The sequence below is a fragment of the Vipera ursinii genome (genome assembly GCF_947247035.1).
Source record: "Vipera ursinii genome assembly, chromosome: 3".
Lineage (NCBI taxonomy): Eukaryota > Metazoa > Chordata > Lepidosauria > Squamata > Viperidae > Vipera > Vipera ursinii.
The window spans coordinates 176,530,513-176,544,427 of record NC_139516.1 but is presented as its reverse complement, the minus strand read 5'-3'; the positions used below and the strand labels follow the sequence as shown (position 1 = coordinate 176,544,427).

Below are 13,915 nucleotides of genomic sequence, written 5' to 3'. Positions count from 1 at the left end.
ATAGAGATGAAGCCCAGCTTTAAAAAATATTCCACTAAATTTTGTATATACACTAAAACTCCAGATCTGAGTTAGCAGCTTTCCATAACGATAGTTTAAATGAAGAAAATGTCAGATACTGTATGATAACATCTCTCATCTTCCTGTAAATTGCTGCTGCTGGTTTTTGAAAACACCGGAAATTGCTGGCAATTGACAATGTGACACACTGCAAGGATAGTTTGACTAGACTTTTGCTCATTGACACAAACTGTTCTTACATTATTCATGCACATCATTCAACACTTAGGCAATTATCAGAATCATTGATTTCTGAAATCCAGAGTCTTCCTTTCACACTAGACTAAAATCTCTTTTTGTCCTCTTTATAAAGATCAAATTAACATGGCAGCCAACAAATGAAAAACCTTTAACTGTTTCAAGGATCACTAACTCTACCGATTTTCACCATGCCATCATACCGACAGTTTTTAGAACATCCTATATTGGATTTTTACTGAAATTGCAGTTATAAAGGAGAAAAAAATCATTAGGGAAGAAATAAAACAAATTATTAATTGATACAAGAGAGTTTAAAAAATGTATTATACTATCATATAAGCATTATCTATGTGGTCCCTAAGAAATGACACAAATTTTGATAGCATGGAATCAACTGAGAATATTTAAAGTTGCAATTACTGAGTCCTATTGTGACAGAATATATTTGCAAAAAATGTAACTGATCTAAAAGGTACTTGGGAAGAGCAATGAACTTGCCTCTGGATCTATCATAGCAAGCAGCAATTTTTATAAATGGCCTTTTCTCATTTTTCCCTTGGAATACAGTCACAGCGTGCTCAGAATTGGACTATTTGAAGTAAAATCAAATAGTATTTTAATTGAAATACATACATTTATTTAAATATATTTCATATATTTTATAATACTGATCATATTATATTCCTGTATCAATCATTGTTTTAGTTCATGCTTTGCACTGCATTTAGCTACAGCACTGTAATCAATAAAATTACTATGTGTTAGCAAAGCACATCATAGAAATGCCATGCTCAGCAGCATTTACTCTTGCTCTAATTTCAATTCCATTTGGACTTAACATATGTAAATTGTGCCTTTATATTCCACAAGTTGAAGTTACACAGTTTTTACATTTTCTTTCAATGAAATGCATGTATCACAATCAGTTCTGTTGACTAGAGGAAGGATTAACCTGTCTTACTTCCTTTCTACTGCAGTTATGTCCAGAAAAAGATTAAAGCTGGAATAACCAAAAGCCACTCCTTTTAAGACTGCCCATGCCAAATATCCTCAGTACTATTTTCAGAGTTTCTGGATGGTTCTGCCTTTTCAATATATGTTGTTGTTGTTAGTTGCCCAAGTTGCAACTCATCGCGACCCCATGGACAACGTTCCTCCAGGCCTTCCTGTCCTCTACCATCTTCTGGAGTCCATTTAAGCTCATGCCTACTGCTTCAGTGATCTATCCAGTCACCTCATTCTCTGTCATAATATGAAGATATGAAGTCGTCTTCTTTAATTTTTATTCTCTCTCTCTCTCTCTCTTTCTGTCTCTCCCTCCCTCCCTTTCTCTCTCTCTCCTTTTGTTCCCTTTTGCTAGTTAACTTTAAATAAACATTAAGCTATATGTTTTGCTAACTGACATGTGTACTTCTCCTGATCTGGATTCAGGGATTGACTATATCAATGTTCGGGGAATAAACTAAACTGAAAATACACACACATTTTCCAACACAGATCTTCACTTTACTTTTGGAGTCCTTTCGTATTACTTAGAGAAGATCGGGGGGGGGGGGGAGAAAAATTACAAAGTGATATACCTTGTTATGAAAATTAGAACAGAAGCTGCAGGAAACATGTATTTTATAAATTTTCATATGCAATCTCATAAAGATGTACCATAATTTTAAACTGAAGCAAGAAGATAAAAATGTATGTATTTGTGCATTCATTTTTAATGTTGTCCAATGTAATACATCAACATTAATACTTAATTTCCCTTTCCAAATTATGTTAAAGCCAATATCAGCATCACTGCTTATTTCTAAATTTAATTAACAAATTAATGGGCATCTAAATTTAATTAACTTGGGCATCTGTCAATACTTTTCCAGACAGACAGAACTACTCTATTAATGGAACTAAGTGATTCCCTTGCCCTCCCCCTTTATATGCTTACTTGAATAAATTTATGTATAGTACGTATGTACTTACAAACAAGTGTGTAACATATTAGACTTGTATTACCTCAGTCAAAAGATTAGCTAACTAAGTTAACTAATCCAGATCCTCTCTCCTTTTCACCATTTAACTTTAAAAAATTATCCTAATAATAAAGCAAAGGGTGACACAACAGACAAACAGAGGATCACTGAGGTGCTAGAAATTTTCTTTAATTTTCCCAATGCATCCTTATAATACTTTGAGATTACAATCAGTTCTCTTTCTTGGTATAAAATAGAGGAAAAACTTTAAAAGGAAAGAATAAATATCAATTTCAACTGATGGCATGACCCCACTTGATGATTGTGGGTAATGGTTATAACATTCATCAAATAAAAAGACTGTAAATAGAGTATTAAATTGGGAATCTCTTTTTTAAAAAAATATTTTATTAAATTTATTATTGAAAACATTGGACACGGTACAAACGGACTGACATACCTTCTTGTCTACAATATTCATATATGTATATATAAACATAAAGTACACTTAAGATACATATCGATTATATATAATACAATACTTAAAGCAATCAACCAATCTATAAATTCTAATAGAGACCTTCCTTTTGTTCCTGCCAAAAATAAAATTTATTCCAAATTTTGTAGTAACCTGATTGATCTTTATTTTTAATTTCCAAAGTTAATTTATCCATTTCTGCGCATTCCCAAATTTTCCTTATTACCTCGTTTTCTACTGGAATTTCACTCCTTTTCCAATTCTGGGCAAATGACATTCTTGCTGCTGTAATAATATGAGTCATCAGATACAACTCTTCTTTTGGATATTTCTCTTTTGTTATGCCCAATAGGAAAAATTCTGGACTAAACTCAACTTCTTGTCTTAATATTTCTTTTAGCCATGTCCAAATCATTTGCCAAAATCTTTGTGACTTGCTACAGGACCACCACGTATGAAAATATGTACCTAATTCTTCGGAGCATTTTAAATTTGCACTAGCGGCGTTTGAGAATCTGCCTGCCTGCCGACCTGCTGTTCTCCGCTATGACGCCGAGAAGTCCGGGACGCCTTGCCCTGCCTTCCCTCTTCTGCTTGCTCGCCGTGAATACCCTCTGCTTGTCGGAGGGGCAGCGGCGACGATCCCACCGGTCAGAGATCTTTTTACAATCATCAGCTGGCGGGCGCCGTTTTTGGCGGCGCGGAGTCTTTTTCTCCTCCCGGATGGTGGCTGCAGACGGTGGGCCTGGTCATCGGCCTCGGCGGACATGTTGGCGAATTCCCGGACTTACTACATCGGCTGGGATTGCCTCTCTCCGCCGTTGGAAGATTGCCTGGACTGGCGGACGGGCGTTGGGAAAGAATGCTTTTGTTCTTCCCCCTCCCGGACTGGTGGTGCTGGCTGGAGATGCGAGGATCGACAGAGGCCTGGCCTGCCTGTTCTTACTTTCCCTGTTGACAGGCAGGCATTTGGCTAGCTCCATGCCTGATGGGAGTTAAGATCCCTCCTATTGATAGTCCAGTGTGGCCGGGACCGGACCGTGGTGGGAGGACGGTTTTGGACTGGTCAGCGGCCACCTCACTGGTGTGAGAGACCAGTTGGGGTGGCCCTGGCTCAGGATTCCCTTTCTCTCTCTGCTCCTGATTGGACTCCTCAGCCGGAGTGAGAGGACGACTGAGGCTGTCCCCTGGATTTCCATCTCAGGTGAGAGCTGAGATGGCTTTGCAGATTAGGAGATATGCCTACTGGACTTGTTTACCATCTATACACCATCACTGAGCGATCCTTGGACATATTCATAACATCTGCCCTAAAAGACTATCCCAGCGCAGTATGATTTATCATTATTCCAGAGCGGACTTGTATGCCCTTAGGGCAGTTCCTGCCTCATGGGCGTGACCTGTCGCCTGTTTCCATGCTCCCCTTAATGACGATCCCAAGCTTTGGGATTCCGAGAGGTGGCTGGGCTTAGATAGGGGCCTCGAGTTAAGACATGCTAAGAGGCCCCTGATAAAATTTTTAGCCGGTTATTTTAAGAAGTTAGGGAGGGGGAGGGGGGGGTAGGGAGGGAATCTTTAACCGGCACTCAGTCTGGTCCTGTTAGAGGTCTTGACGGGACGGGGTCTGGGGAGGTGGCTGCTGGTTCTGGGAATGTGGGGGTGGGGCTTCAAATCCCCACGGCGATAGGGAATGGCAGCAGGTGTTTGCGCGGAGGGCCATATCAACATCTGGGATCGCGCCCCCGCTATCTCCGAGCGGTGGCGCGCTCCGACCCTCCAGTTAGCACCCTCTTACCCGGGGATGAGGGTGATCAGGCCCCTGAGCTCAGGTTGGTCTATTTTAACGCTAGATCCGTAGTTAACAAAGCTCCCCTCATCCGTGATCTGATCGAGGAGGAATGTGCGGATCTAGCGTGCATCACGGAAACTTGGTTGGGTTCGGAGGGAGGGGTGCCTCTCACCGAGTTATGCCCACCAGGTTTCCGGGTGCTGCACCAGCCACGGGCTCAGGGCAGGGGTGGTGGGGTGGCAGTGGTTATTCGGGAGACCTTGTGTCCCCGGGAGGCCACCATTGTCCAGATGGCCGGGAGTGAATCCCTCCTCTTGAGATGTGGTCCTCGGGTTCAGTTGGGCTTGTTGCTCACATACCTGGCGCCCAGCTGTGTGGCAACAGCCCTGCCTGAGCTGCTCGACACCCTCTCAGGGTTGGCGGTGGAGTTCCCCAGGCTTATAGTCCTGGGTGACTTCAACCTGCCATCACTGGGGGGGTCGTCGGAGTTAGCTCGGGAGTTCATGGCTTCCATGACAGCCATGGGCCTGACCCAGGTTATTGAGGGCCCTACTCACGAGGGGGATCATACTCTTGACCTGGTGTTCCTGTCTGGACAGTGGTTGGATGATCTGGGAGGGGGTTCTCCATCCATCACCCCTCTGTCATGGTCAGATCATTACCTCCTGAGGCTGGTTTTCCGTCATGCCATCCCCCGCCGCTGGGCGGCGGAACCGACCAGGTGGTTCCGCCCCAGGCGCCTAATGGACCCGGACCGGTTCCAGAGGGCGCTTGGGCCGATACCTATCACCCTTACCCACAGCCCAGTCGATGCTCTGGTGGAGGCCTGGGAAACAGCTGCCACCAGGGCACTCGACTGCGTTGTACCCATGCGACCTCTGACTCGGCGCAGATCCCGTTGGGCCCCATGGTTCTCTGTGGAGCTCCGGGAGATGAAGCGTCGGAGACGAGGTCTAGAGAGCGGTTGGAGATCCAGCCGATCCGAATCCGACCGATTGCAGTTAAGAACCTTTATAAGGTCTTATCTTGCGGCGATAAGGACGGCGAAGTCTAACTACTTTGCCGCCCTTGTCGCATCCGCAGATAATCGCCCGGCCGCCCTGTTTAGGGTGACTCACTCCCTCCTTAACCAGGAGGTGAGAGAGGATCCCTTGCAGGGACGAGCCGAGGAGTTTAGTCATCATCTGGCGGACAAAATCGCTCGGATCCGGACCGGCCTGGACTCTGACTGGGCAGAGTCTGATGTGGAGGAATCAGGCGGTCTTGAGCATGTTATCTGGACTGAGTTCGACCCTGTTTCCCCTGATGATGTGGACAGGATCATGGGGAGACTGAGCTCCACCACCTGTTTGTTGGATCCGTGCCCCTCCTGGCTAGCTTATGCGGCTCGGGAGGGAACACGAGGCTGGTTCCATGCAGTAATAACTGCTTCTTTGAAGGAGGGTGTCTTCCCTGCCGCCCTGAAGGAGGCGGTGGTGAGACCCCTCCTCAAGAAGCCTGCTTTGGACCCGGCTGTTTTAAACAACTATCGTCCAGTCTCCAACCTTCGCTTTCTGGCGAAGGTTGTTGAGAGTGTGGTGGCGCATCAGCTCCCTCTGTTCCTGGAGGAAACTGATTATCTGGACCCGTACCAATCGGGCTTCAGGCCCGGACACAGCACGGAGACGGCATTGGTCGCACTGGTGAATGATCTCTGGAGGGCTAGGGACAGGGGTTGCTCCTCTGTCCTGGTCCTATTAGATCTCTCAGCGGCTTTTGATACCATCGACCATGGTATCCTGCTGCGGCGTCTCAGGGGGTTGGGAGTGGGAGGCACCGTTCTACGGTGGTTCTCCTCCTACCTCCGGGGCCGCTCGCAGTCGGTGTTGACAGGAGGGCAGAGATCCGCCCCGAGGTCTCTCATTTGTGGAGTTCCTCAGGGGTCGGTTCTCTCACCTCTCCTGTTCAACATCTACATGAAGCCGCTGGGCGAGATCATTCGTGGTTTTGGGGTGGGGTATCACCAGTATGCTGATGATACCCAACTTTTTCTTTCCACCCCGAACCAACCCAGTGATGCCCTCTCCGTGATGTCCCGGTGCCTGGAGGCGGTTCAGGTCTGGATGGGGAGAAACAGGCTTTGTCTCAATCCCGCCAAGACTGAGTGGCTGTGCATATCGGCGTCTCGGGTTAACCATGTTATTCCACCCCTAATGATGGGGGGTGAGGTGTTACCCCCCGTTGATAGGGCTCGCAACTTGGGCGTCCTCCTGGACTCACGGCTCAATTTTGAAGATCACATAGGAGCCGTGACCAGGGGGGCTTTTGCACAGGTTCGCCTGGTGCGCCAGTTGCGTCCCTATCTGGACCGAGACGCCCTACGCACAGTCACTCATGCGCTTGTGACCTCCCGTTTGGACTACTGTAACGCTCTCTACATGGGGCTGCCCTTGAAGACCACTCGGAGGCTTCAACTGGTGCAGAATGCGGCCGCGCGAGTTGTAATGGGGGTTTCCCGATACTCCCATGTAACACCTCTACTCCGCGAGCTGCATTGGCTTCCGGTTGCCCTCCGGGTGAAATTCAAGGTGCTGGTTATCACCTATAAAGCCCTACATGGCCTGGGTCCAGGTTATTTGAGGGAACACCTGCTGCCGGCATCAAACGCCCTTCGCCCAGTGCGCTCCCACAGGGAGGGTCTGCTCAGGGTTCCGCCGGTGAGAGATTGCCGGCGGGTGACACCCAGGGATAGGGCCTTCTCGGTGGGAGCGCCTGCCCTCTGGAACCAGCTGCCGGTGGAGCTGAGGACTGCCCCGACCTCCGATCATTCCGCCGGGGCCTGAAGACCTGGCTCTTTGAGCTCTCGGGCCCAGACTGAGGAGGAATTTTTAATTTGGGGTTCTTTTTAACTGACTACAGGGTTAATTTAATATTTTTTAATTTGGTTCTTAATTTTTGTATTTTGGATTTTTAATTCCCTGTAAACCGCCCTGAGTCCTCAGGGAATAGGGCGGTATATAAATATAACTAAATAAATAAATAAATAAATAAATAAATAAATTGGGAATCTCTTGAGAACCAGTTTGGTGTAGTGATTAAAGCATCAGGCTAGAAGCCAGGAAGATATGAGTTCAAGATCTTGATTTTGACATGAACCCAGCTGACTGACTTTGAGCCAGTCCCTCTCAGTCCTAAGAAGAAAGCAAGAAAAGCCTTGGGAAAAGCCTTCCCAAGAAAACTGCAGAGCCTTGCAGAGTCCAGGAATCAAGATTGACTTGATGGAAAAACTCTGCCCCTCTCTATATTTTACTATTGACTGGGCCAAAGAGTACACAGCTGGATTTGGAAAGCTTGACCTCTTGAAGATAGCTTGCATGTAATGGTCCTATACACAGTGAAATCATCTCAAATAAAAATACACTTGAGTTGTAGGACTTCTGGTTTGCCATCGTGGCCACTGCAGATGCTGGAGGAGAGCTCCGTCTTCTGCGTTCAGTTTCATTTTGCTGGGGGACCCTCGAAAGGGTCAAAAATCGCCCTGTAGGGGTGATGAGCAATGAGAGGACCCCCACTTGATTGCAGGAGGGCAGCAGCCCTTCTGCTTGATCCAGCGCAGCCCTCCAAACCAGCAGAGGAAAGACCGGCCATAGCAATATGGTTCATCACTAGGCTGCAGACAGCCGAAGTCAAACTTACCACCAGGCACTTCTAAAGCAATGCAGATAAAACTGGGTGAGATCTGATCTTCTCTCTCTTCTCTTCCTGTAAAAGCTGCCCAAAGTACCTTTCCCCCTGTAAAGAGAGAGGGAAGGGAATTTCTATCCCGCCCTCTAAGAATAGCGGCGACTGACTACCCAGGGGACTTAAAGCACTAAAAGAATAACTTTAATCTAATTGGATTTATATATTTCTGAAACATGGGGACCAAAAGTTTTCTTATTCTCACTGAAGACTTTTGTTTTTATCTATAAAAAAAGAAAAAAAAATGGGGAAAAAATTGGACTTAAAAAACCTTAAGTGGCATCAATGACATCTTGTGGCGAAGCTTGGTATTACAATTTGTTATTGTCTAAAGGAGACTTTGCTTGAAGCCCAGACTATAGATAAGACTCTTTTAACTTTGATAAACACCAACTGTGAGACGTTCAGCTGTAAAGATAACTTCTGGGTGGCATGGCTGGCCTCCTTGAACTATGAATGTAAACCCTTATTGATTTTTAGAGCTATATGTGGGAAATTGCCTTCCTACTTTTTTATCTGAGGAATATTGGTTATTATTTGAGACGATGAAATACCTTGGATTATAAAATCTTACTTGACAAACAACTTTAACTATAAAGACTACATGCAAACACGTGAAATAGAGGTCACATACCCAGCTATAAAATTATTTTCATCATCTGATTTCAAAGTCCGCACCATTAAGAGAAGATGGATGAAGACCAGAAAAAGATTCTTTCCATGTTGAAAGCAATACATGAAACCATCCTTTCAGCTTGTGACGAAATAAGATGTTACAGAAAAGAACAAGATATCAGCTTAGATATACAAACCCAAATTCCAACTACAACTAAAGAACTAAAAATGCAGAAGGTAACAGAAGAAATGGAACAATCAAATACTAGGACAGAGGACTCAATTGACCAACAAATACAGTCAATGGAATATCCAGAAAAGGGACTGACAACACTGAAAATGGAAAAGACTTTCTATATAAATCAGAAGAAATTTGAGGAGCAAGAAGAAGAACAGACTGAATGGAAGATAAACATACCAGGACAATTATAGGAATTTGGAATAATAGGAAGACAATTTAAGGAATACAAATGGGCTTGTCCTTCAAAAAAAAGGCAACTAAATGGTCTCTCTTATTCCAAACAATATATATAATAATAGAGGGAGACCTATTTAATGATTTAAAAGCGTTGATGTAGAAGGCTAGTTGGCAAAGAAAGAAAGCCAGAATAAGGCTGAAGAAAATTGGGGTTTTGATTTATCAGAAGGGATTTCATATTACTAATTAGAGGGTCAAAGGGAGAGGTTGAGATAAGGGAAATTTTGATTATTAAATTTAAAACATTTGGAAATTAGTTAAAAATAAGGATGCTATTTGTTTAATACTTAAAAATTAAACCCAAAAGAAAAATATATATATTATGAATATGTTTGATTTATTGATTAATTCAGATAATATATATAATGGGTTTTGATTAATTAAAGGAGATACTGTATTATTAATTAGATGATGTAAGATGCAGGGAAATAGATAACTTTTAGGACATAGAACAAGATTATACCCAAATAGGTAAGACCTGTATTTTGAATATTAGATTTCATTATGAATTGAGATAAAGGAAACTTTGGTTACCTAAAACCAGAAAATTATAAATATCAAATATTAAATTTGAATATTGATGGGAAACTAAAAATTGGGAAAAACCAATAACAGGACATTGATTGAATGTAAAGATTGAATATAAAAGTAATTAAGATATGTATAAACTAAAAATTTATTGATAAATGTAATAATGATGTTTTTATTTAGTTGATATAATAAGAACTATGTTAGCTTAAATATGAGATAGTAGATATTAAGGGGAAAAGAGAGGAAATATTTGAAGTTGTAGTTTGAGATTTGTACTAAAGATTTTTGTATGTTACTGAACTATTGATTAACCCAGCCACCACGTTGCTTTTTAAATACCTAAATGTAAAATTAGAAAATTAATAAAAATATTATTTAAAAAATACACTTGAGTTGTACATGGAAGCCTACTGGCAACCAGTGAAGTTCATAAATGGTTTGGAAGTAACTGGCACACTAGATGAATTTGTGCAAAGGCCTTTTTGACCAGAACTATGAAAGCTTTGGAACCTTGGTGTTAAGACAAATCAGCAAACAACAGGCACATAGAAATAAGCAATGACATTTACCCACCATTTAAAAGATGCAATCAAAATGCTAAAAAGAAAACAAAAAGACTAGAACACCTTCTTGCCAGCAATCATCACCCAGATAAACAGGGATTAACACCAAGATTAATACCAGACAATCAAACATCAAACAACAACCTAATTAAGGAACTATCAAGAAAAAAACAAAACTCCCATAAACTAGGTCAGGACAAGCTGTTGTATATAAACAAGAGAGCAAATCCTATTCCCTTCTAGCACTGAAGATGTTACCTAGTATGGTTACAAAATGTCTGCAAGCAAACAACCAAGTACAGATAGCACCAAGGACTCCACAGTTCAACTCTTTGAGCTACATATATTCTCTTCTATTGGTGTCATAAACAGCCTATCTGCATTTAACATCTTGGCTGCCCCTGCTCTGTGTTCCCATGGGCTTGACTCTAAATCAGTTTAAGAAAAATTAGGTGGGAAAGTCTACAGAAGGAAACTTTGCTTCAATATCTGTATTAAGGCCACATTGTTCTTAAATACTAAGACTTTATGAAAAAGATGGTTGTCAAGAACCTTCTGCTCTAGAAGCTGGCGATTCCTATCATGAGCTACTTTTGGCTGCGGAACAGAGAGGATGACAGAACAGTTAACAAGCTGAAACAACTTCTGGGAACTAGAGTAAAAAAACAATAACAATATAGCCTCAATCAATTCCAAAATTAATTATTAAAGTTTTTGCAAAACAGAAAGCCAAACAAAATAATATGAAATATCTGTTTGGAAGAGTTCCATGTTATTGCTAACAAAATGTTTGAATTATGACAAGTTAGAAGAAACTAATCATAAAAATAATTATTTGAAGGCTTGGAACAAGTAGGGTTTATCTAATTACTACATAAAGATGCTCTTAGAAATTTATATATGATGTATCTCTTTATGTTAGTGGTTTTCCCCAAAACATGTCATAATGCTATAGCAATTGTGGAAACAGAAATTCAAAAGATCCACAAATGATCCATAATCATTTTTTTCAAAACGCAATGAAATATATTTTACAAAATAGTCATCCTGTAATTCTTTTAATTAAGAATCATTGTTCCATTTCATTCAGTCAAAATATGGAACCTACCTTAGATAGACCACCTACTTCCAAATAAAAGCAGATAATGAAAACATTCCATGTGACCCAGAGAGCTGTCCAAATGGAGTACTAAGTAAAGAAAGAAAAACAGATAAAAGATTATGATAAAAATATTATACGCATGGAAGCTGTAAACCAAACATATAAGTACACTTCTGGGAACCACCAAGCAGGGAGTTTCCAGAAAGAATTCTCTACTCTGAAATCTGTACAAGTGCAGCCAACTCTAAATCCAATATTTTTTCTTTCACTAACTACACTAAATGAAAGCTAGATTATTAATATATTAGTCTATTGATACCAATATATTGTAACACATTGACCTAACTATGCATTTAATTCTCACGATATATTTCTGCAATGCTTGAAAACAATTATACCACAGCCTTATTTTGCTAAGTCTCTAAGAAATGACCAAAAGCCAAATAAATAAATAAATAAATAAATAAATTTAATTTAATTTAATTTAATTTAATAATATTTCTATACCGCCCTTCTCCCTGAGGACTCAGGGCGGTTCACAGGGCAAGAGTAAAATACAAAATACAAATATTAAAAAGAAATTAAATGATTGCCCAATTTTAAAACAAATTGATATACAATTATAAAACCCCAAAGATAAAATTAAGAATACAAAAAATAAAAACCCCCACCAATCCCCATCAGGCTAGTGATCAATAATGTTGTGAATTATTGATCAATAATGTTGTGAATTAAATTTCTCCAAATTATCAATTGATGACCTTCAATTGATGACAACACATGTATGTATGCATCAAAATAAAAAGGAAAGAAAGTAATAGGAACAAAGTATATATTTGGGGAAAATCACTGGTATCTAGCTATAGCGATGAGAGCAGTGAAATGACGTTTCATGTATTCGTTGTACTAATTTAGCATAAAAATTCAGATTTTTGCAAAATAATGTTATGATGCATACAACGTCACTTTTCTTCTCTTTCCTCCCTGGTGAACATTTATGTGTAATATGAATAGAACTTCTTTTCATGTCTTCATTTATAAAATTCATACTATGGAATTCTGATTTCTTTAATCTCATTTAGACCTGCCCTTATCAGATTGTGTGAAACTTTGATTCAAAGGTGCTTCAATCCAATCACCAGGCTGAATGGAATAATTGATTCAATATGTTGATTATGTGGCATCAAATCAGTGTTGATTTTTAGCTATTACATAGATCGATTTTCTCCCTGAATCAAATCCTTTTAAATTTATTGAGGGTTCAGTAGAATTCTATGCATGTACATACAAATTCACTTCTACAAATTGTACGGCAAAATCAAATCAAACTGCACATTCAAATCAGATTCGGATTTGATGACATAGAACCTATGCATCATTTGACGAAGGAATTATTTTTTGAGTTTTAAAAATTTAATTCAGGCAAGATTTTGCACATTGTGACAAGCCATAATATGTTTTGTTTAATTTTATCTAAATGGATTTAGCATGTTACATGAAATCAACTGTGGTTTATTCAACAATCACAATTAAGTAAACCATGTCTTAACAAGTTGCAACTAAACCTTAATCTCAATTGGCTATAAATTTTAAACAGAAAATGAGGAAGAGGAAATATTTTCCCTTTCAGTAATACTTCATTCAAAATCTTTCCTCTTATTAACTGCTTTCATTCCACAAGCAAAAAATCCATAACAATGAGCAGAGAGTTGGACTAGAAGACCTCTAATGTCCCTTCCAGCTCCATTCTGATTGATTGATTTACATAAATATCAGTCCTTGTGTGTTATTGCCAAATTTGTTAGGAAAATTGTTTAAAAATCATAACTGATACTTAAAGTTGCTGTTCTATGGAACAGCAACTTAATGGATAAAGGACTGGTGTGATTGAAGTTTTAAGATGATTAAAAAACATATTCATCTGCACCATCACTCCAGTTGTACAATGTATTGTAAACTTCAGTTATGCATTAAGAATGCCAGGCATAGCTTCAGAAATATAGAAATACTCTCACAATCATCCTTACCTGGTTCAGTTAAATTTGTGGCTGACAAGGGACCAAAGCAACAGGATAGAAAATGGAACCGATTGGCTCAACATTTACCAAAATCATTTTTCAAAGAGATAATCTGCCTTATCAAACATTCTATGGTATTTTTTTTAGGTCAGATGAAGTTGGCTTTCTTATTGTTTCTTGATATGTAGATTGGCTGAACTCCAAATAATCTGGTTTTACATCTTCTGGGTACTGTGTTTTCACCTTTCTAAAGATTTAGTTTCTTTCCCCAAGAATCACCATCTATCTCTACAGGTTTTTACTATTATACATATGTGAATGTAAAAAAAGCTTGTTAGTTTATAATTATAAATGAAACATGAAATCAGTTTAAAAATACAGTAAAAAGAAAACAAA

General features: G+C 40.4%; 1 protein-coding gene across 1 annotated transcript in view; it reads right to left on the bottom strand.

Annotated features, from left to right (window-relative positions):
• The window catches only part of NKAIN3 (sodium/potassium transporting ATPase interacting 3), a gene marked incomplete at both ends in the record, with an annotated part of 120,528 nt that overhangs the window by 48,096 nt on the left and 58,517 nt on the right, over window positions 1-13,915 (bottom strand). Inside the window, one exon of the mRNA XM_083361233.1 lies at window positions 11,508-11,588. Within this exon, the coding sequence (XP_083217359.1) occupies window positions 11,508-11,588 (81 nt within the window). The remainder of the gene's footprint in view (window positions 1-11,507; window positions 11,589-13,915) is intronic.